At 39.7% G+C, this 20,626-nt stretch overlaps 1 protein-coding gene across 2 annotated transcripts in view; it reads right to left on the bottom strand.

The window, feature by feature from the left end:
• The window catches only part of PIP4K2A (phosphatidylinositol-5-phosphate 4-kinase type 2 alpha), a 119,697-nt gene that overhangs the window by 21,335 nt on the left and 77,736 nt on the right, over positions 1-20,626 (bottom strand). For both annotated transcript variants that reach the window (XM_065627811.1, XM_065627812.1), the window contains exon 4: positions 13,565-13,717. In XM_065627811.1, the coding sequence (XP_065483883.1) occupies positions 13,565-13,717 (153 nt within the window). The remainder of the gene's footprint in view (positions 1-13,564; positions 13,718-20,626) is intronic.

Genomic DNA, 20,626 nt, shown 5'->3' with positions numbered 1-20,626 from the left:
GATACATATTATATAAATATATACTTAGACATTTTTAAACATAAACCACCCAGAAACGACACATTTATTTGCTGAATATGTATTTGTGTGGAGACAAACCTTAAATAAAATCATGCCAAAATGAACCTCATCAGGAGGTTATCCTGCTTTTAGGCCAGTGTTTAAAAGTTAAAATCTTTAACTGCTTAACTTATAACTCTTGACTTCCATAGACAATCTTATAGAAAGAGCAGGCTGCATTGGACAGACCTTTCCACTTTTATGGTCCAAAAAGCACACCTAATGCAGATAACATATTTGGTACTGATGTTAAAAACGGAAATATTTTTTCAAACATCACACTGCTGAATTTTGTACTCTGTTGCCCCAGATTATATTTCATTTGTATGTTTCTCCATTCTCAGCATTTGTTTATGATGATGAACATTTATGGTACTGTCATCAGCAAAAGGTATTATTTATTATCATCAACTTTCTGCTAGTTCCCACGTGATGGTTGCATTTCAGGGTCAATAGAGATGAGCACTGAAGTGCAGGATCCCTGTATTTTTTAATTTACAAATCATTACATTTCCTTAAGGTCACCATTTTCCATTACAAATGGGCTATTAACCTTGAAAAGATTTGCCACCTGCACCCGATTTTTTTTTTTCTTTTAATCACTTGCCTTACAACTAGTACTTCAAATTTCTATTGGAAAGAGTACTGGAGGAAGCAGAAAAAGTACAGACTATACTGATGACGAGAACTATTGAAGAATGAACATTCATTCCCAAAATGAAAATGCTCATACTGTATTAATCCTAAAACCAGCTCAAACACATCCACTTATATTTTGTGGAATCAAGGAAAAGTTAAGTCACAATGACATAAACCACAAAAGGACTCACCAGTTTTCCTTGTTCTGTTATTACCAAGTCTCAAACAAAGGAACTTGGAGAAAATTTAATAATTCAAGCCCCAAATAGGAAACATGAAAACTAACCAACAGTCAGCTTTTAAAGCAGATCAGCTTTTAAGTATTTGTTGAATATTGAAGCTACTGTTTCTTTTGTGCCAGAAGAACCTGGCTATTAGAAAAACATTATTCTAAAATACAGAAGACTTTAGAACAAATTAACTGAATACACCATTTGAATTGTTTAAGAAAGGTAGTATTTGGTAGCAAATAATGTAACAAAGCTCTTGGAACTCTAGAGATTTTGCAATTTTGGGCTCCTCTGCTAATTTAAGTAATTTCTCTTACTAGCTTCATACTGGAATCTGCACATATCACATACAGACTTTCCTTTTTTTTTAAATGGCAAAATACAAATAGAAAGATATAAGAGTCCTGAAAACAATCCTGTCCAGCAAGAGACAAAGGGAATGAACAACAAAGATGGAAATTGTTGGCATTGAACTGAACGTAATTTTGACTAACGAGTCTGACACAGGAGCTCTGTGGAGTCCTGCTGGCACAGTCTGGGCTGTAACAGCCCTTTTCTGTCTGTCCTGCCGCTGTACAGGAGGTGGGAAGCCCCGAAGCGGAGGACACGGAGTCATGCCGCAGTTGTGTCACTTCACAGCAAAGCACTTTTAAGCTCAAACTGCCTATGAATGGGCAAAACATCTCAAGCCGCTGCAGAGGCTCAGGGAATGCAAATATGAATCTTAGGAAGAATATACACTTGTATACCCCAAAATACAAAGAAGTTTGACAGTAAAAGGCCACAAAAGCAATGTCAGTCCTGAGCAGTGCATAAAGATTGATTCGTTTGCACCCAAGAAGACTTCTGTGTTTAACAGATGCAGTTTTCAGCTGGAGTTCTTGAACTGGAGGATTTTCAATCACAAGGCTGTTATCCACCTCCCAAAACAGTTATAATGTGTTACAGGATACATAGCTCATTTTGACCATCAGTAGTTTCTCTTAGAGAGCCGATCATAAAGTGAAATTAGAAGTATTAATGCTGAGGCTGCAGAAAACTTGTTTAAAATACTAATCCCTATTCACAGAATCACAGAATCACAGAATGTTAGGGATTGGAAGGGACCACAAAAGATCATCCACTCCAATCCCCCTGCCGGAGCAGGAACACCTAGGTGAGGTTACACAGGAAGGCGTCCAGGTGGGTTTTGAATGTCTGCAGAGAAGGAGAATCCACAACCTCCCTGGGCAGCCTGTTCCAGTGTTCCGTCACCCTCACTGAGAAGAAGTTTCTTCTCATATTTAAGTGGAACCTCTTGTGTTCCAGCTTGAACCCATTACCCCTTGTCTTACTGTTGCTCATCACCGAGAAGAGCCTGGCTCCATCCTCGTGACACCCACCCTTTATATATTTATAAACATTGATGAGGTTACCCCTCGGTCTCCTCTTCTCCAAGCTAAAGAGACCCAGCTCCCTCAGCCTTTCCTCATAAGGGAGATGCTCCACTCCCTTAATCATCTTTGTGGCCCTGCGCTGGTTCTCTCCAGCAGTTCCCTGTCCTTCTGGAACTGAGGGGCCCAGAACTGGACACAATATTCCAGATGCCGTCTCACCAGGGCAGAGTAGAGGGGAAGGAGAACCTCTCTCGACCTACTAACCACCCCCTTTCTAATCCACCCCAGGATGCCATTGGCCTTCTTGGCCACAAGGGCCCAGTGCTGGCTCATGGTCATCCTGCTGTCCACCAGGACCCCCAGGTCCCTTTCCCCTACACTGCTCTCTAATAGGTCATTCCCCAACCTATACTAGAACCTGGGGTTGTTCCTGCCCAGATGTAAGACTCTACATTTACCCTTGTTATATTTAATTAAATTTTTCCCTGCCCAACTCTCTAGCCTGTCCAGATCTCACTGGATGGCAGCACAGCCCTCTGGCATGTCAGCCACTCCTCCCAGCTTGGTGTCATCAGCAAACTTGCTGATAGTGCACTCAATTCCCTCATCCAAGTCGTTGATGAATATATTGAATAGTATTGGTCCCAGAACTGACCCTTGAGGCACTCCACTAGATACAGGCCTCCAACTCCAACTATTAATCAAACTACATTGATTATTTTGTTATAAACCTCAAGTACTTGGCATATATCCTAAAGGTAAATACTATTCTAATGCTTTATACAAGGTGGGAAGAGTTGTTCTTATAAAAACATTTACTGAGTGATTCCTTCTCTAAGATGATTAGGTTCTGCAAGGACGATAAAAATGAATCTAGCTTCCACTAAGAGTTCAGTGCCACAGATTTTCAGGCCACTCAACTCTTTAATGCATCCAGCCATTCCTAATCTTATGGCTCTTAAAATAAATACTATTATTCCAATTTTCCCTGTGGGGATCTGAGATTCAGAAATTTATCTGGAATCATACAGAGAGTTTGTGTCATATGAAGGAATGGCAGCTATAGGCATCTCGAATACTGGACTAAGAACTCCCTGCCTTTCCTCTCAGCTGCCAGGGTCACAGTCTTGACACTTAAACCATCTCTTCAACCTTAGCTGTTGCTAACTCTCCGACCTTTCTGGTCCTGAGTATCCCTACCTGTAAAACAGCAACATCATTCACACAGAACTTGTGCAACATACCAATTGTAATAACATAAAATAAATCCTTTGGTTAGCAGTAAACAACCCCCTTCCAAACTGTTCTGTAACAAGGAAAAAAAGGCAATTAACGAGAGTCGCTGGAGTCCTGCTTGTAAGTTAGGGTTGTAAGTTAGGGTTGCTGTTGTTTCATTTTAATATTTTTCAAACAAGCCTTCTGAAAGGGCAGTGCTCCTAGCGTGGAACACAGGACATGAAAAGCTCTGCTAGTACTGCTCTGCACTTGATAAAAAGGGACTTGGCTGTGTCCTTGCAGATTTCTGAGAGACCTTCTCCAAGCAGACCATGTATCACAACAGTTGTTTCCTACTCGTTGCTGACTGTGGACACCCGTGCCATTGCAATTTAAAGAAAAGTCCCTAAAATGCTTTCAGTGTTTCCCATGCCAGCATTTCTTATCCTGATGGGGAGACAAAGGGAAGAGGGAGGAATGCCACTTGCTTTCAGCATCTACACGGCTGGTCTAGAGCTTCCTACCTTTGAAACTATCAATCCCCCATATCTGCATCACAGAGGAGGCAAAACGTGTCATCTGTTTGGGTGGGAGTCCAGCAGGACTTGCACTGGTGACTGTGGTTGGCAGATTTTCAATTTGTCCATCTTGATATAAATGAAGTAGCAATTTAGTCACCTCAAGGTGCTTTTTAGGAATGATTTCCTGAAGTTTCCCACTCACAGCTGGAATAAAAGTGAGCCTAGAAAATAAGCCGGTACATGCTTAACAGGACTGCTAAATTTCAGTGAAAGAAAAGACCTTCACTCCTTTATGTTAACTCTTTCTGAAAAGAACATTAAAACAATTCTATCAAGCAGCCTTGCTACGTAAAACGGTAATACTTAGATAATACATTTGCAAGTCCTTATATGCAGTAATAATATCCATCTTTCTTAAAAAAGGTATTGTGATGAACACCCCATCATTTTTTACTAATTCAGAAAATTTTCATTTTTCTGCACAGCATGAGGACAATATTGTCATTAACAAAGTATCATCAGCATGTTGACACATTTTATCAACTGTGCAGCATAGGTTTCAAATAAGTAATTTTCTGAGCTTTCTTGAAGCCCATTCTTAAAGCTGAAAATTAGTAAGAAATTCCTTCTGACCCTATGTTCTCATTTGATTTTTGTATAAATACGGCTTCAAGATTCCTTAACAGGAACAGAACTTTTCCTGTCTCATTTCACATGAAAAATAAGGTTCTTAGCTTCTTGTTTCCCCGTGGTAATGCTAGTAAGATACCAGGCTGAGTAAAAGATAACAGTGCATATTATTTTTTGGCAATGAAGTTAATGCCATTTTTTGGCCCTTTTAAGAAAAACACGGGGTAAAATTTCCATTTCTGCTATTTCTCCTCCTCTCCTTGGAGATAATCCATGGAATGATTTGACATTAGTGAAGACTAAATCCTGAATTATATCTAAGTTCTTTGTGAAAATTCAACATTCCTGTTTCTCACAGGTAGCCTTATTTTGCAAACATTAATTCAGAAATATACAATGTGCTCATTCTCTGTTACTCCTTCATATATTCTTTTTGTTGTTTTCTACATCATAATTAAGGCAATCATGCTTGAATTATCAAATGCTTATGTGACAAGTCTATACATTCGTTAGGATACATTCACTAAAGAAATTGAATGGTAAGTGATCTATTTTAAAACATTTTGAATTATTATTTAACGACATTTTGGACACTGTGAAGGGCAAGACATCGATATTATTTTGGGCTCAACTTTCTCTTTCAAATCCTCTCGTCTGCAATCAGAAATATCCTCCACCGATGTGTTGCGTGCACATACGTTGACATGTGGAATCACTCCCCAAAAAGGAGGTTGAGAAGTTGTCCAGAGTTATATCATGTTTCAGAATACTCCAATTATTGCCATTTTCTTAAACTCTGATAATTTCAAGGAAGATTATCCATTGGATACTTACATGACACATTGAAAGGATTAATTAGCCAAACTACAGCACATAACAGAAACCTACAGATTTTCAAGGCATATAAAGCTGTTTTCTTCTAGTAAGTCATGTAAGAAAGTAATTTCATTTAAAGAAGTGTTCAATAAATACACAGGTTTTAAGATACAAGCCCTGTGATTCACAGACTTACACTTCATTTTGTTTCAGACTTGGGCCAGTGTTAATTTTACTTCAGAGTGCAACGTGATCTAAATGTTACCACCACGTGTGATCATCTAGGCTACAGATCTGCTACCAGGAACATTATACTTGGTACTGCTACAATCAAATGAGTCACTGGGTGTGCTGATTCCGTCTGAAAGCACTGTGCACAGCACCAATAGCTTATATATATATAAAATACAATACTTACATAGAAAACATGTGCTAGTGAAACACAGGCCTCAACAGAGCCAGTGCAGCCCAAACCCATTCTGCCATTTGGTGCAGATAGATATTTGCCTACAAAATTTGACATCTTTCAGTGAAGATTTCCAATGTGTTTTTCGGTAACAGTTCTGGCCTATGGTTGTATGGCCCTTTTGCATATTGCCCTTTTGCAATTCCACCTAACGCCCAGGCTAATGGGTTTCCCGTTTTCAGGGTGACCTCTCCTATAGGAAACTGTGGGCTTGCGGACACAGGTGAAATGTAGACTGTTCGGGTGAGAACACATACATTCTCATCTCTACTTTTTCTGCTTCTCCTGGTTTTTCATACCAAAGCTGCTTTATAGGTTGGTTACCAGCACAGGGCAGAGGCCACATTTTGTGCAGCCTCTTGATTCGCACAAGGAACTGGCTGAAGGGTTTTCTCAACTGTGTTTTGCTGCAAACCTCATATAAATCTTAACCATTTACTACACTAGGTCATAAAGAGAGTCAGGGTCACCATTACATGGTATGCATCCTTCTTCATGCACATTTGTGTTAAATAATAGTACCCTGTACTGCCTCATTCTGCCTTTTTACCTAACTTTCCTTTCTTTTTGTCATACATACAGACGCGACCCATGAAGAAATAGAGGGGAGCTGGGAGGAAGCAAGTCATTGATACCTGTGTAAGCGATGACGTGGAGGGATGATGACACAAACTTAAATGTAGCTCTGCTTTAGCAACTTAACCAGCTTAATGTCAGCCCAGCTCAGTGCGAATTCCCAGACACCTACTCCCCACTTTCTTTCCTGGGGCATTCTCCAGCCTGTGTTGTCACCGATTCTGTGACAAAATTGCTTTTATCCTACAGTAATCTTTTTCTACCTATTTATGATTTTAATGTTTTCTCCTACCTTCCATGCAATAACCTGGTGCTATTCCTTGATTCCTGTGCAGCTCTGAACCCCACTCTTGGTGCAATTTTCCATTTTTTCACCTTATTGCCTAAATTTTTTTTGTTTTCATTTGCCTTCCTGTTTCTTTCATTTTTTTTTTTCTCTCCAGAATCTAAGGTCATTTTTTTTCTGCTTTCGTTTTCTCCTTTATGCTGTCATCTCCCCTTTCTAGCTCATTCTATTATTTCCTTTCTTCCCATTCACTTCCCCATGGCTGTGCTGTTTGCTGCCTCTGGTAAATGGGCAGTCCCTCTCCTTTACCAGTATTCACTATTTCTGCTGGTTGCCAGGGAGACAAATAGGCAGTGCAATAGGTGTCAGTTCTGCATACAATTACCTGTGTAGGAAAGAGAATGTGCAGTCAACAGGGACAGTCACCTATAGAAAACCTAAAGGGTACGTGCACTCATGAGTAGTATATTCCAGTATACTGGAAGGCTTGTATGCTAACAATTCCCTCTTGTTCACCTGCTTTGAGGTGGTTTCTCAATTTATTTTCTTTACTGAAGTCACCTGGGTGTCAGAACTGAGGATTAATAAATCCCTTTTGAAGTCCATTTTAATGAAAAGGAAAAATAAAGGTGTTCAAAAGGTGTTGGTTTTTCTGAGACACTCAAGTTGCTTTCATTTATTTTTAAAAATTTATATCCTGCCCATTATCTATTCTCAAAGAGCAAAGGACTACACTTTTACATCCATTTACACCGATTTAAGATTTAAAGCAAGTCTCACTGGGAAGGGCAAGGTATCTTGGTCCAGACATTTCAGAAACTAGAACATCTGCCTACAGAATTTTACTCAACTGTCACAGATTTCTACCCTTGAAAATCATATTTGTAATTTAGAAAATATCTACATGTATACCAATATCTACAATAGTATATCCTGTATTTTAAGTAAAATAATAAGTTTTTTTGCACAGGACAATACATAGAAATTAAACATATAAACACAGCTTGAATATATGGTGAAATGAAAAGTTTTTCTAAAGGAGGAAGCAGGGTATTACCTGTTCCTTAAGCACAGGGTGAAATCCTGGCAATGCACTTATCATCACAGATGACTTTCCTGAGCTCTCCTTTTAAAATGCCAAAGGGAACGGTAGGTTTAATTCCATTTTTCTGGTCCATACTCTTGGTGTCAGGACCATAGGTTTAAACCAAAACTGCGCTAGATTTGGAGGTATTTCAAACATTTTTGCTCTCAAATACGATTTAAGTGTTCAACGTGAACATGCTTGAGTAACTTAAACAATTTTAAATTTTCAGACTACATCTGTGAGTTCATGCAGCAACAGCTTTTCTAATATTTGAAAGTCTGACCCATTTTAGCATTTGATAAGTAAATGATGTTCAGTTGAAGTAACACCTGCAGAGTAGCGAGTTCTACTAATAACTGACAGTATACCAGTAATACAAGCAGCCCAAACCAATTGCAAATTATCATTAACATGTGATTAAAAGCATAATTTCACACTATGTATCAGAAAATATTAGAGTAGTTAGAAACTGGCTAGCATGAAATTCACAGCATTAAGAACCTAACATGTCATATATATTTGTATTTACCGTAATCCTTAGAAACCTAGCTGGCTCATGCTCTAGGTCATTCTGTCTTTAAAAGTAGATATAAGGCTGGTCTATGCATGATGGACTTTATAGCCTAGTCATAAATAACAAGATGCTTTGCAACTTTAAGCATGGAGAAAAACACTATGCCCCCTGTTTGCTTAAAAGTGGTGGGATTAGTGTGTGGTGGTGTTTTTTGTGTTTGGTTGTTTTTTTTTTTTAACTTTGCAAGAGAAAATAATGATCTCTCGTGTTCCTGCTCAGTACTAAAAGCGTCAGACTCATCTGATGAGTTGACAGAAAGCGTCAGTGTTTAGACTGAAGTGTTCGCCATCTGTCTGAGGTTGTGGGCCTGACTGCCACCAAAAAAAAAGGCATCACATCAGACAGGGTAAATGAATAAATGCAACTCATAATTTTGGATAGCAACTATAATTTACAATTGTCTGGACTATTATTTACAATTCAACAGTTTTAATTTGGATTTGCTACATAAACTTATATGCTGTTTCTATAGTAACTTCTCCTGACACTCCGTCAAGCCTGGTTGACTTTTAGTTATTTACACATTTCTAGTATGTAGCCTTAGGCTTGGAATTTGGTCTCTTTGGGTTTACTCTTCATTTTTTTTTTTCTTTTAATTTTAAGTAGTGGTAATAATACTGTAAATGGTGATCCACCTAACTTGGTTACTTTTTCAAAATGCCATGTGATATTGCAATAGAACTCTGCCCAGAAAGGAGAAAGCTAATAACTCAGTCAAACTAACATTTTATTTTCAATCCTAACAAGTTACTAGCCACTCTGTTTCCTGAAAATAATCTAATTTCTCTAAGGTGTACAGTCATATCCATTATAACTTCGGTTCATTAAAAACCAGGCAATTTAGACTTTGTATTTTTAGACTTCCAAGTGTTTACAGACTGTGCACAATTCCTGTTCCTTTTTTAAATACCTAAGTATACAGACTGTGTAACTATAACCTCAGTTCCTCACAGCCCGAAAGAACTGACAGGCTACTGCACCTTCAGATAGATGGAAGGAGGAAGAATGGAAAGAACTGGGTGAGTTTGTGGACTACACATCTCCACAATCTCCTGTCACTGCTAAAATAATGTTCTACTTTTCAGTGGCAGTCTACGTGTCTCTTTCTAACCTTTTGGTGACTTCACAAAAAGTCATTGGTACTTGGAGTTAGATTTTGGAGGTGTTAATGAGAAAACTGCTCTGCTGACCACACAAACTCCCAGATGCCTCATCGCTAACTTTGTCGTTCAAAAAGGTGCAGTGAGAATTACAGCTATTTTGCAAGTGCCACGGAAGAAGACCATTTTGGTGAATGAAGAACATATCCAGCCTCTCACGCTTCTGACTTGACATGGTCGCCTCCCCAGTACGCTTTGTTTAAAGATAGCTGTCCTCTTGTATTTATTGTTAAGCAGTTCAAACAGTCTTGGAAAACGTTTGATAAGGGTTGTTTGGTCCCTACGCAAGGACAGAGGTACTTCCAAGGTCTAGAGTGATTCTATCAGCTTGGAGCTGTTAGCCTTAATAAGGAAACAGATGAGTAAATATTATGGTTTAAATGAAACTCATTCAGAAACTCCCACGTTGAAACACCTGGGAAGAATCCTGGAATGAATTTGCAGAGGGAAAAAAATAGCCTGAGACAAAGCGAGGAAGGAGATGATCTGTCACAAACGGCATGAATTTCACTCATAGTCATGTCAGAAATAACGGGAAAATAATTACTGCATTCTTGGGCAAGTGAAAGAGGGAGCAAGATACCAGGGGTTCACAAGTTACCATTCATAGTGGCCAGACGATCTAACTTCAGGTCGTTTGGGGGTACTAGATCTCTAACAAGGGAGAAAGAGTCTTCAAAAATTCACACGAATGACCTCCCTAGTCTTCATGCACGTGAGAAAGGTTATTTCTCCCAGGCTGATGCCTGCACTGCGTAACTGGGTCTGAACATGTCTGCACGCTCCCTTCCTTGCAAGGCTGAACCTTTCAACCGCAGCGCTCCAAGAGCAGCCTGGCACGGGGTATGAGGTAAGGGCACGGGGTATGAGGTAGGGGCACGGGGTATGAGGTAGGGGCATGCCACGAACTCCCAAACGAGTCCCAGACACAATCACCCCTGACCTGTGAAGGAAACTTAACCGGGCCAGGAATTTTCACATATGTGGTGAGTGCTGCTGGTGACTAGTGGACTGAAACTGGAAAAAAGCTAACAGGCAGAGCATCCCCCAGAAAGCCCATATTTGTGGTACTTTTGTGTGTAATTACAATTAACTTCTTTAACTGTAGAAACAATTACAATTAAGGAAGATACTAGGCAGTAAGATAAGTACGTAAATCAGTATAGGCAACTTGACATTTACTCTATTGGCAGAAGAGAGTGTGCCAAAGTAAAAATGAACTCACAATAACTTGTTTTACTGACAAAGATTTCCACAAGAGTACTAGTGCAGCATCTGAAAAGCCTCATACTACTGCAAGTAAGCCATCCAACAGAACCACAAAGTTACATCCATACTAGTGAATTAGATGGGTCTTGGACTGTCCTCTGGCATCAGTTCTATTTGGAATGGAATAACTCACATCCAAATTATTAAGCTGTGCTCTAAAACACGATGCTCATATTCACACTCCTAAGTAGGAATAGTAACTGGCTTGAGTTAATACCCTGAAGCTTGTCCAGAATTGTTTGGGAGACAGCTAACTGGCCCAAAGCAAAACCATGGCGGGGACCATCAATGAGCTCAAGTGCTGACGGCTGTTACCAAGCATTGCACTGTTTTCTAGTAGGAATGTAGTCTAAGGCCAATCTGTGTGGTATGACTTGGTCAAGAGGATTATTTAAAACCTTCCCACCAGGACAATGGATTCTCTAGACTTTGTCCAGCAGGCTAAGATTAGCTTCACTTTCCTGAAAAACACCTAGAGAAATGGGAGGACAAGCTGCTGTACCTAATGATTCCAAGCGTTCAATTTCCAGTAGCAACACAGAGAACATGATATCAGCTGTCACCAGAGCTAGTGTGATTTAGTTTAGATTTTCTTTAATTAATGTGAACAATTTTGTTCCTTTAACAGCACATTACTGAAGATACTGAAATTAATTTATTTCATTAAAATGTCCAATTATTAAACTGTCTCTGTACTTGAGTTACTCAGCATTTACTGTACTTTGTAAAGTGCTTTCAAGTTCTGAGACAAAAAGAAATACAATCAATGTCTTTATGAATTTTTTGGAGGCACCAATGAAAACTTTCAGACTCCAGTTATTTAAGATACTGAAACAATAACGCATAAGATGTTACTAATACCAAGTAAGTGCATTCTTCCATTCTTATACGGATGTTTTTCCAGTATATAGTGAAATCAGATCCCTGGAACAGATAACTTTCACATAACTATTCCCTGTATCCTAGCCTATTATGAACCCTCATGTTTGAAAGCATTAATTAAAAAAGATTCCAAAAATTAAGTTCATTCACGTTAGCATTGTCTTCATTGACATTCTTGAAAGGACATGCCTGTTTTGAAAAGCAATATGAATTTTCAGCTGGATTAAGTCTCAAAATCTGGATCATTAATACTAGCTTCTAATGCCAAACATGAAATGGACTAAAATTTTAGTTCTATTGCACTGCTTCACAGATCAGAATCCTTTGAGATCTAAGTTTAAATTGTAAGCTTGAAAACTCTGATAAATAACAACCCCCGTATTACAATTAGATAACGGTTTAAAATTTATCTTTGTTAAAATTGTAATTAAAAGATGGTCTTCTGAACATTTCTGATAGTGACAATACTTATCTAAATTAAAACAAACACACAGTGGTCTTACATTTTATTTAAACAAAAGAACAACATGCAGACAGAGAAGAGAGTTCATATCTAACTCACTAAAAGCTTCCCAAGCTACTCTGAACTTGGAGGGAATTTGGAGATCTCCCTTCAACATGGGAAGAGCAGAGATGGAGACAGTGAAGCAGCAACACAAAGATGGCTGGCAATATCTTCAGTTCCAAGCACCCCAAAATCATGCTCCCTTCCACCTCAAAAGATATCCTTAAAATTCGTTTATTAAAGTAGTGGTATTAAAGAAAAGAAAAAAATGTGAAGACCAACTGCATTACATTCACCCAGTGTTGCTTTCAAACTGGAATTTGAGATTTCTATTATATATTGGTTGAAACTATCAGAAAATTACTAAACATCGCAAGACAAAAAAATAAACCACTGAAAACAACACCACCACCACCAAAACCTCCCAACCCTGAATACCCTGAAGTTTTAACCCGAACTCTCCACCCACAAAAGCGAGCAGGCAGATGGAAAGAAGCGTAAAACCCCGCTCCGTTTGCATATCATGTTTTAGATGATTTTTAGAGGCTTTTCTGATTTCTGCAGCTTTGGAGCTTATTCACAGAGATCTGAGGCTAAGAAAATTAGCACTGATTTTATTAAGGCTTCGCATATTTCCCAGGTTCTGCGCCCCCCTGTGCCACCCACCCACACTGAACACGGGCACAGCATGACAGCTGTCAATGCTGATTTGACGGATCTCCACTGGTCACTTTTGACTTTAATGCTGTTTATAGAAATATGCATTGGCAAAACCCATTTCTTTATTAGCAGGAATTTAACATTAATTATACCAAATTTTTCATTTCTCATACAATACAACTTTTATTGTTAGGAATCTGTTGGTGAAACAGCGAACATTCAGTGGTCAGAGCAGGAAGCAAGAGGTTACTTGCACCACTCACACACGCGCACACAACTGTGTCCAAGCTGGCCCAGAATCAAGTGGCTTCAAGCCTGGGACCAGCTGAAAGAAAGAGCCTCTCTCTAGTAAGGCAAAGGAGTCTATGGCCTCCAAGTTACTATCTCTGTATCATATAGACATATCATTTTACCTAAAGCTAGCTTAGATATTTAAAAGAATGCAGCCCTGTGAATTGCAGACGTACAATAAATTGCTCATGTAAAAGGGAAAAAGTCTGAAGTGACTCTTTTTCCCTGATTATTCATTTAAAACTTTTAACATTCCTTAAAGGATTTGTATTTTAATATTTAAGAAGAGATCCCACACCCTGCTAATAATTAGTACATTACCTGATGATATTTCTTCAGTATGTTGTGCATTTCTGCTACATCTTCACTTGTTATAGTTTTGATGATATATCTTTTGTCGTAAGATGTATGAAAGCGGGCACCACTGCGTGCTTGGGAATCATTGGCAAGGGGTGCACTTCTTGTCAATGAATTCTGTCAATTGATTTAAAACAAAAAAAGCATCAAGTCAGACAAAAATATGCAAAGGTTAATTAGAACAAGCATAAACCACTGACACTGATTTTTTAATCTTTTTCAATACATCTGCACTGAGCTGAATTCTGCAAAGCATATAATCACAGACCACACCATCTTGACAAACCATTCAAAAATATTCTGAGAATAAAAGAATGTTTGGGGGAAGGTATTGACCATCAGTGGTTCAAAAGTCATTCTCAATGCTGAATGATAATTTATTGCACTTTGACACACATACATTATCAGCTTTTGTAAAGAAAATATACAGTCATTAAAAACCCAAGAGGAACACTGTATTACACCACAATAACTATAAAAAGGGGGTTTATCCATAGTAACAGTATTCCTTTAAAACTGAGCAGGACTTGCTCTTGAGCCAGTGTGATCTGGTCCATAAACAGGATCACAGAGCTAGATTTCTGAGTTCTAGTACCAGAGCTATTCCAAAGATTTCCTATCACCAATTAAGCAAGTACTATTACTGTACCTTCTTTTGTAAAATAGATGTACCTTTCTACAGACTCAAGAGGGGAAGATTAGTTAGTGACTGTATAGCAGTTAGAAGGAAAACTGCTAGAGATTTTTAGGCTGAAGCTTGAGACTACTTGTGCTTCAACAGTAGCAAAAGAAGCCTTTTTTTCCAGAAAATAAGCAGTATTCAGATTAGATTTCTTTATGTTTAAAAACAGTAAAACTGTATTAGACAAAGTATAACAACTTGCTTTTGGCTGGAAACGTCTTTCTTTACCAGTAAGAGTTTATGCAAATTGTTACAAACTTGAACCACACCATTATTTTTTTTTAATAGGTAGTAACAGCAGTAGCACAGCCATGAGAAAACATAACAATGTTCCTACACCCCATGTGTACTTCCATAAAAATGGACCATACCCTGAAAAGGTTAAGCAAGTTAATTACAGACTGGTGGAACACTTCTCTGTTTATGAAATAACCTTGCAGTACCCATTTGCGATATCCCTGCTGGCAGCAGCAGACCCCAGCTCCTGCTATTGTTCCTCATTGGATCACACTGCACAAACAGCTGTTGCTAAATTGAAATCCTTCTTCCTTGCTCACATAGCATAACATTCTCCCTGCTAGAAGAAAAGCCATTTTCACAGGAAGTTTTAATAAAATTTTGTATATAAATGTAAACATTGTGGACTCCTAAATAGCAAAAGTTCAGCTCCAGCAGCTACAGAATATTATGTTTTTGTTTGGTTTGATAAGGCACTGTGAACTAAGTCACAAACCAGATCTACACTGGAAGAACAATGATGCTTTCAGAAAGTAATTGCAAATAGACTCTGTCTACCACAACCAAGTACCACAACCATAACATTTTATTTTTATAGGAGCTGTGTCTTATTTGGAAGTTTTACCATTGATAAATCTGTTCACAAGCTCTATGGGCTTCAGCAGCAGCTGGACATGCAGATTCAACCCCAGTGACAGAAGGTCAGTAATTATTATAAAGTAATAATCTCAACCAAGAGATGAGGGCAACTATAGCCCCTATTTAAGTAGACACTTAAACACATACGATTATATCTCCAGATTTTGAAGACTCATTGACTTCAACAGGCCTTCAGCATAGTTAAATCTTATCCCAAATGTGGGATGCTTTCTGGAATCAGTTTAATATGAAAAAACATTTTCCCACAAGGTTACTTTGTTCATCTGAAATACTCAGGAGTAGTAGGAATGACGGTAAATCACCTAAAAGCACACAGGTCTACAAGGTCTTATTAAAACAAAAATCTTAATCATGACATATAGGAGACATAAATCTTTGCATGGTTCTCCTTGTATATTTCTAGGCTTGTGCAATGAACTAGAAAAATTACTAATGTCTGTGATGAAGAGTGATGTCTTTCTCCATTATCCTCTCTGTTCACTAAAGAAAGGATGTGGGTGCTTCCCAAGTGTTTATAAGTAAACAGTTTTTCTAGACTGATCAGAACGTGGGTAAAGAAAATTGCAGTAATATTCAGCTTTAGGGAAAACCATTGCAGACTCTGTTCCTTCTCTGCACTGGCTTTTGGACAGCCAGTTTTAACAGATGCGAGTTCTGATACACCATCATTTTGCATGGTATTGAAGACACTAGAGAAAGGAATTTGAGTACTACTGCAATTTTCTTTACCCATTTTTGGATGTTTCCTATTCAAATTAATTTCCTACCACTCCACCATAGAAATGTTTTTATGTACCTCTGGAGTCTATTCAAGAGAACAGGTATCATAAATGGATCAAATTTTCTTAATGCTACACTTGATATCAGTATTAGTTTTCAAACGGAAAAAGTTAGTCTTAGAAACCATCCCATCTAGAAAATCCCTCTATTCTAGAGTCAGGATTGCGCTTTATCGCCAGGATGTATATTTAATAGTTTAAGATGAATAACTGAAAATAGAAGTTTAAAAAAAATTGTCCAAATTCAGTTACCTTCATCACAAACTAGAAAATACGATGTAAAATAATAATTATTTTTAATTTTGAAAAAAGCCAAAGCATAGGTAATCATTTCTGTACGTAGTGGATTAAACTACTGCTAAGTTATTAGACTATAACTCAGTTAACAATAATAAAGGCTACTGGGAAATTACATGTTATTGTTCCCAGCAGAAAAAGGTGCTTTACTCTGAGGTTAACAATTGCAATAAAGCAGTAACCACAGTTTTCTGAATGTATTTTTCCCAGAGAATTCTAGTCTTTAAACTGTAAGCCATGTGGTATTAACTTGAAAGCAATTAACAGTGTTGGGGGAAGACTTAAGTTGTTTTGCTATAAAAAGTTGCAAAAAAGTGTACCTGCCAGTCTGCCACTGAACATCTGAAGGAGGAAGGAAGAAGGGAAGATGGTAAGGAGAATCTGAACTAGCATTATTCTCCAAATTTTCAAATACTCTTAGGCAATATTTTAACATTCTTCACCAAAAGACTTGTCAGATTTGAGCAAAATTCAGACCTGGTAGTACTTGGTATGAACGAAATACCTTGCTAGCAATGTCTTGACTGAGATACCAGACATGGGAAATGATGCTTCTCTGGACTTTTCAGTCGCTGAAGCTCAGTTACTAATTCTGTGGCCAGAAAGGGGACAAAAATAATGACTCTTGACTTCAAACTCTCCAAATGCTATTCCTATAACCGTGTGTTCTTTTAAAATCTGTCTTCTTTTGTCTTCATAAGCACTATTTGCACAGGAGAGCTCTTCTAAGTGCTAAGCTTTAAAATAAAATTCTTCTTGCTTTCCAGAAATCTCCTTTCATCCCTTCATTAACAAGGAATATCTCGTATATAGGTATATTTATGTAGCAACCCATCAAAATAAACATTACACAGAATCACAGAATGTTAGGGGTTGGAAGGGACCACAAAAGATCCTCTAGTCCAACCCCCCTGCCGGAGCAGGAATACCCAGGTGAGGTTACACAGGAGGCGTCCAGGCGGGTTTTGAATGTCTCCAGAGAAGGAGACTCCACAACCTCCCTGGGCAGCCTGTTCCAGTGTTCCATCACCCTCACTGAGAAGAAGTTTCTTCTCAAATTTAAGTGGAACCTCTTGTGTTCCAGTTTGTACCCATTACCCCTTGTCCTATCATTGGTTGTCACCGAGAAGAGCCTGGCTCCATTCTCCTGACACTCACCCTTTACATATTTATAAACATTGATGAGGTCACCCCTCAGTCTCCTCTTCTCCAAGCTAAAGAGACCCAGCTCCCTCAGCCTTTCCTTATAAGGGAGATGCTCCACTCCCTTCATCATCTTCGTGGCCCTGCGCTGGACTCTCTCCAGCAGTTCCCTGTCCTTCTTGAACTGAGGGGCCCAGAACTGGACACAATATTCCAGATGCGGTCTCACCAGGGCAGAGTAGAGGGGAAGGAGAACCTCTCTCGACCTACTAACCACCCTCCTTCTAATACACCCCAGGATGCCATTGGCCTTAATAAATTAATAAATTTAGTCACATGTCCTGGTTTTGGCTGGGGAACCCATGATGGTAATGAGAGGTGTAGTGAATGATTTCCTTATTTTGCTTTTATTGTGTGCGTGGCTTTTGCTTTATTTATTAAACTACCTTTACATCATCCCACGAGTTTACTCACATTTACTCTTCTGATTGTCTCCCCCATCCCACCCAACGGGAAGTGAGTGGCTGCAAGGCGCTTAGTTGCTGGCTAGGGTCAAACCACAACAGTCCTTTTTGTTGCCCAAGGTGGGGCTCAAAGGCTTTGAGATGATGGCAGATTTGATTGGAATGTGCTAGATTGAATTGATAGCTGTTACTGCTGTTTAGCTATTGATTGGCAGGCTTCTGTGCTTGCCATGGGGCTCCCTTGCCTTACTGTAAATTAGATCCTTGTCAGTGGCTGCTTTTTGCTTTCCCTGCTTGCTGTGCTGCTCATCACCTTAACCTGCCGTGCCTGGGAATATTCTGGTAACAGCAGTGGTGATGTGCTGGGGCTGGCAAATGGCCTGGGCACTGCTGCTGTTCCTGTGCTGCTGTACGGGACAGGCTGGAACTCCAGCGTGAACTCAAGTTGAAACAGCTCTGCAGACACCAAGGTCAGGGCAGGAGGTGCTCCAGGTGCTGGAGCAGAGATTCCCCTGCAGCCTGTGGTGCAGACCATGGTGAGGCCGGCTGTCCCCCTGCAGCCCATGGAGGTTCATGGTGGAGCAGAGATCCACCTGCAGCCTGGGGAGGACCCCACAGCAGCGCAGGTGGATGTGCCTGAAGGAGGCTGTGACCTCATGGGAAGCCCACGCTGGAGCAGGCTCCTGGCAGGACCTGTGACCCTGTGGAGAGAGGAGCCCACACTGGAGCAGGTTTGCTGGCAGGACTTGTGACCCTGTGGGGGACCCAGGCTGGAGCAGTGAATGAAGAACTGCAGCGCATGGGAAGGACGCAGATTGGAGAAGTTCACGGAGGACTGTCTCCCATGGGAAAGACCCCACACTGGAGCAGGGGAAGAGCATGAAGAGTCCTCCCTTTGAGGAGGAAGGGACAGGAGGGACAACGTGTGATGAAGTGACTGCAACCCCCATCCCCCTGTGTCACTCAGGGTTGGGGAAGGAGGTAGAGAAAATCAGGAGTAAAGTTAAACCCAGGATTTGAGTTACACTTTGTGGGAATTACTGTAGCACAAACGCCTTGTTGCTAGCCCCACTAGGAGCAAGCGGAAGAGTTAATTACAATGTTAAACCCTATAACCCAGCCTAAAGGGACCCGGGGAGAAGACTGTAATGTAAAACCTTTAAATTGTTGTAACCTCCGTTCCGAGTTGCATGTTACAGGAATCACTATAGCAGGAACCACCGGAACAAATGGAGGACAAGGCTCTACAAGAAGCAGCGCGAGTGCAGCAGTGAACCAACCTGAGCTGGCTCTGGCGCCCAGTCACTCCACTCATCACACCACCTCTTCTGTCCTGAGTGACTACAGTAACAGATGGAGCCCACAGTCATGGACTAAAATTAACTCAGTGGACATTCTGTGGACATTTATGGGCATTTTACAGACGTTTCACAGTGGTGGCCCACAGACCAAGGGCATACTTGTGTATTATATCAAAGGATGGGAAGGGTGGTGGTGGGTAATGAAAATGTATTGGACACTGTGAGACCTCAGCGGGAAGTAAATAGTACAGAATATGGAATGAATACTGTTCTGGTTTCAGCTGGGATAGAGTTAATTTTCTTCCTAGTAGATGGTACAGTGCTATGTTTTGGATTTAGCATGAGAATGTTGATGACACACTGGTGTTTCAGTTGTTGCTAAGCAGTCAAGGACTTTTCAGCTTCTTATACTGACCCGCCAATGAGAAGGCGGGGAGTGGACAAAAGGTTGGGAGGGGACACAGCCAGGACAGCTGACCCCAACTGACCAAAGGGATATTCTGCACCATATCACGTCATGCTCAGTACATAAAGTTGGGGGAAGAAAGAAGGAAGGGGGGGATGTTTGCAGTGATGGTGTTTGTCTTCCAAAGTGACAGTTACATGTGATGGAGCCCGGCTGTCCTGGAGATGGCTGAACTGCTGCCTGCCAAGGGGAAGGAGTGAATGAATTCCTTGTTTGCTTTGCTTGCGTACGCAGCTTTTGCTTTACCTGTTAAACTGTCTTTACCCCAACTCACAAGTTTTCTAATTTTTACTTTTCTGATTCTCATCCCCATCTCACTGGGGTGTGGGTGAGTGAGGAGGTGAGTGAGTGGCTGCGTGGTGCTTAGTTGCTGGCTGGGGTTAAACTATGACATCGTATTTCAAATCAACTGGAAGAAATCTCGTAAAATCACTGACTTTTTACTGATTCTTGTTTTTTTCCAGCAATAGCTTTTTTCATAATGGAAATGAATTCTGCCTGATTGCTAACTATAGCAACAAGGTAATTAGTAAATACAACTATCGTACTGAAAATGTTGCTAACGAGAGAATATAATACATCTGTAGATAATTATTTAGCACACACTTTACTGTTTCTTAATGCTTTAATGGGTTAGAAATGGTGATACATTTATTTTTTTGGAGATGGCTATTTTATTATTAGTTACCTATAACAAGCTTAATTAAGAATGCATACAGTTATCATTTTACCACATGCATATTTATTTGTTAGAATAAACTAACCAACTTTATGCTAAGCAGCATCTTTACATACATGCACATGTAACCCAAATGCCCTCTCTACCATACTCTGACTCTAGTAATAAGAGCTTAAGATCAGATGTTTAAACATTAAACATGTTTAAGATAAAAACAACCTCTAGGTAAACAACCTCTTTGACACTTTATTTTTACTACCTCTCCATTCCTGTGATAATTCTCTCAATATAATACTCTCCTCAGATACAGAAAGTAGT

Source organism: Caloenas nicobarica, chromosome 2 (genome assembly GCF_036013445.1).
Source record: "Caloenas nicobarica isolate bCalNic1 chromosome 2, bCalNic1.hap1, whole genome shotgun sequence".
NCBI lineage: Eukaryota > Metazoa > Chordata > Aves > Columbiformes > Columbidae > Caloenas > Caloenas nicobarica.
The sequence above is the reverse complement of the archived record's forward strand: the minus strand, read 5'-3'. Positions and strand labels throughout refer to the sequence as shown.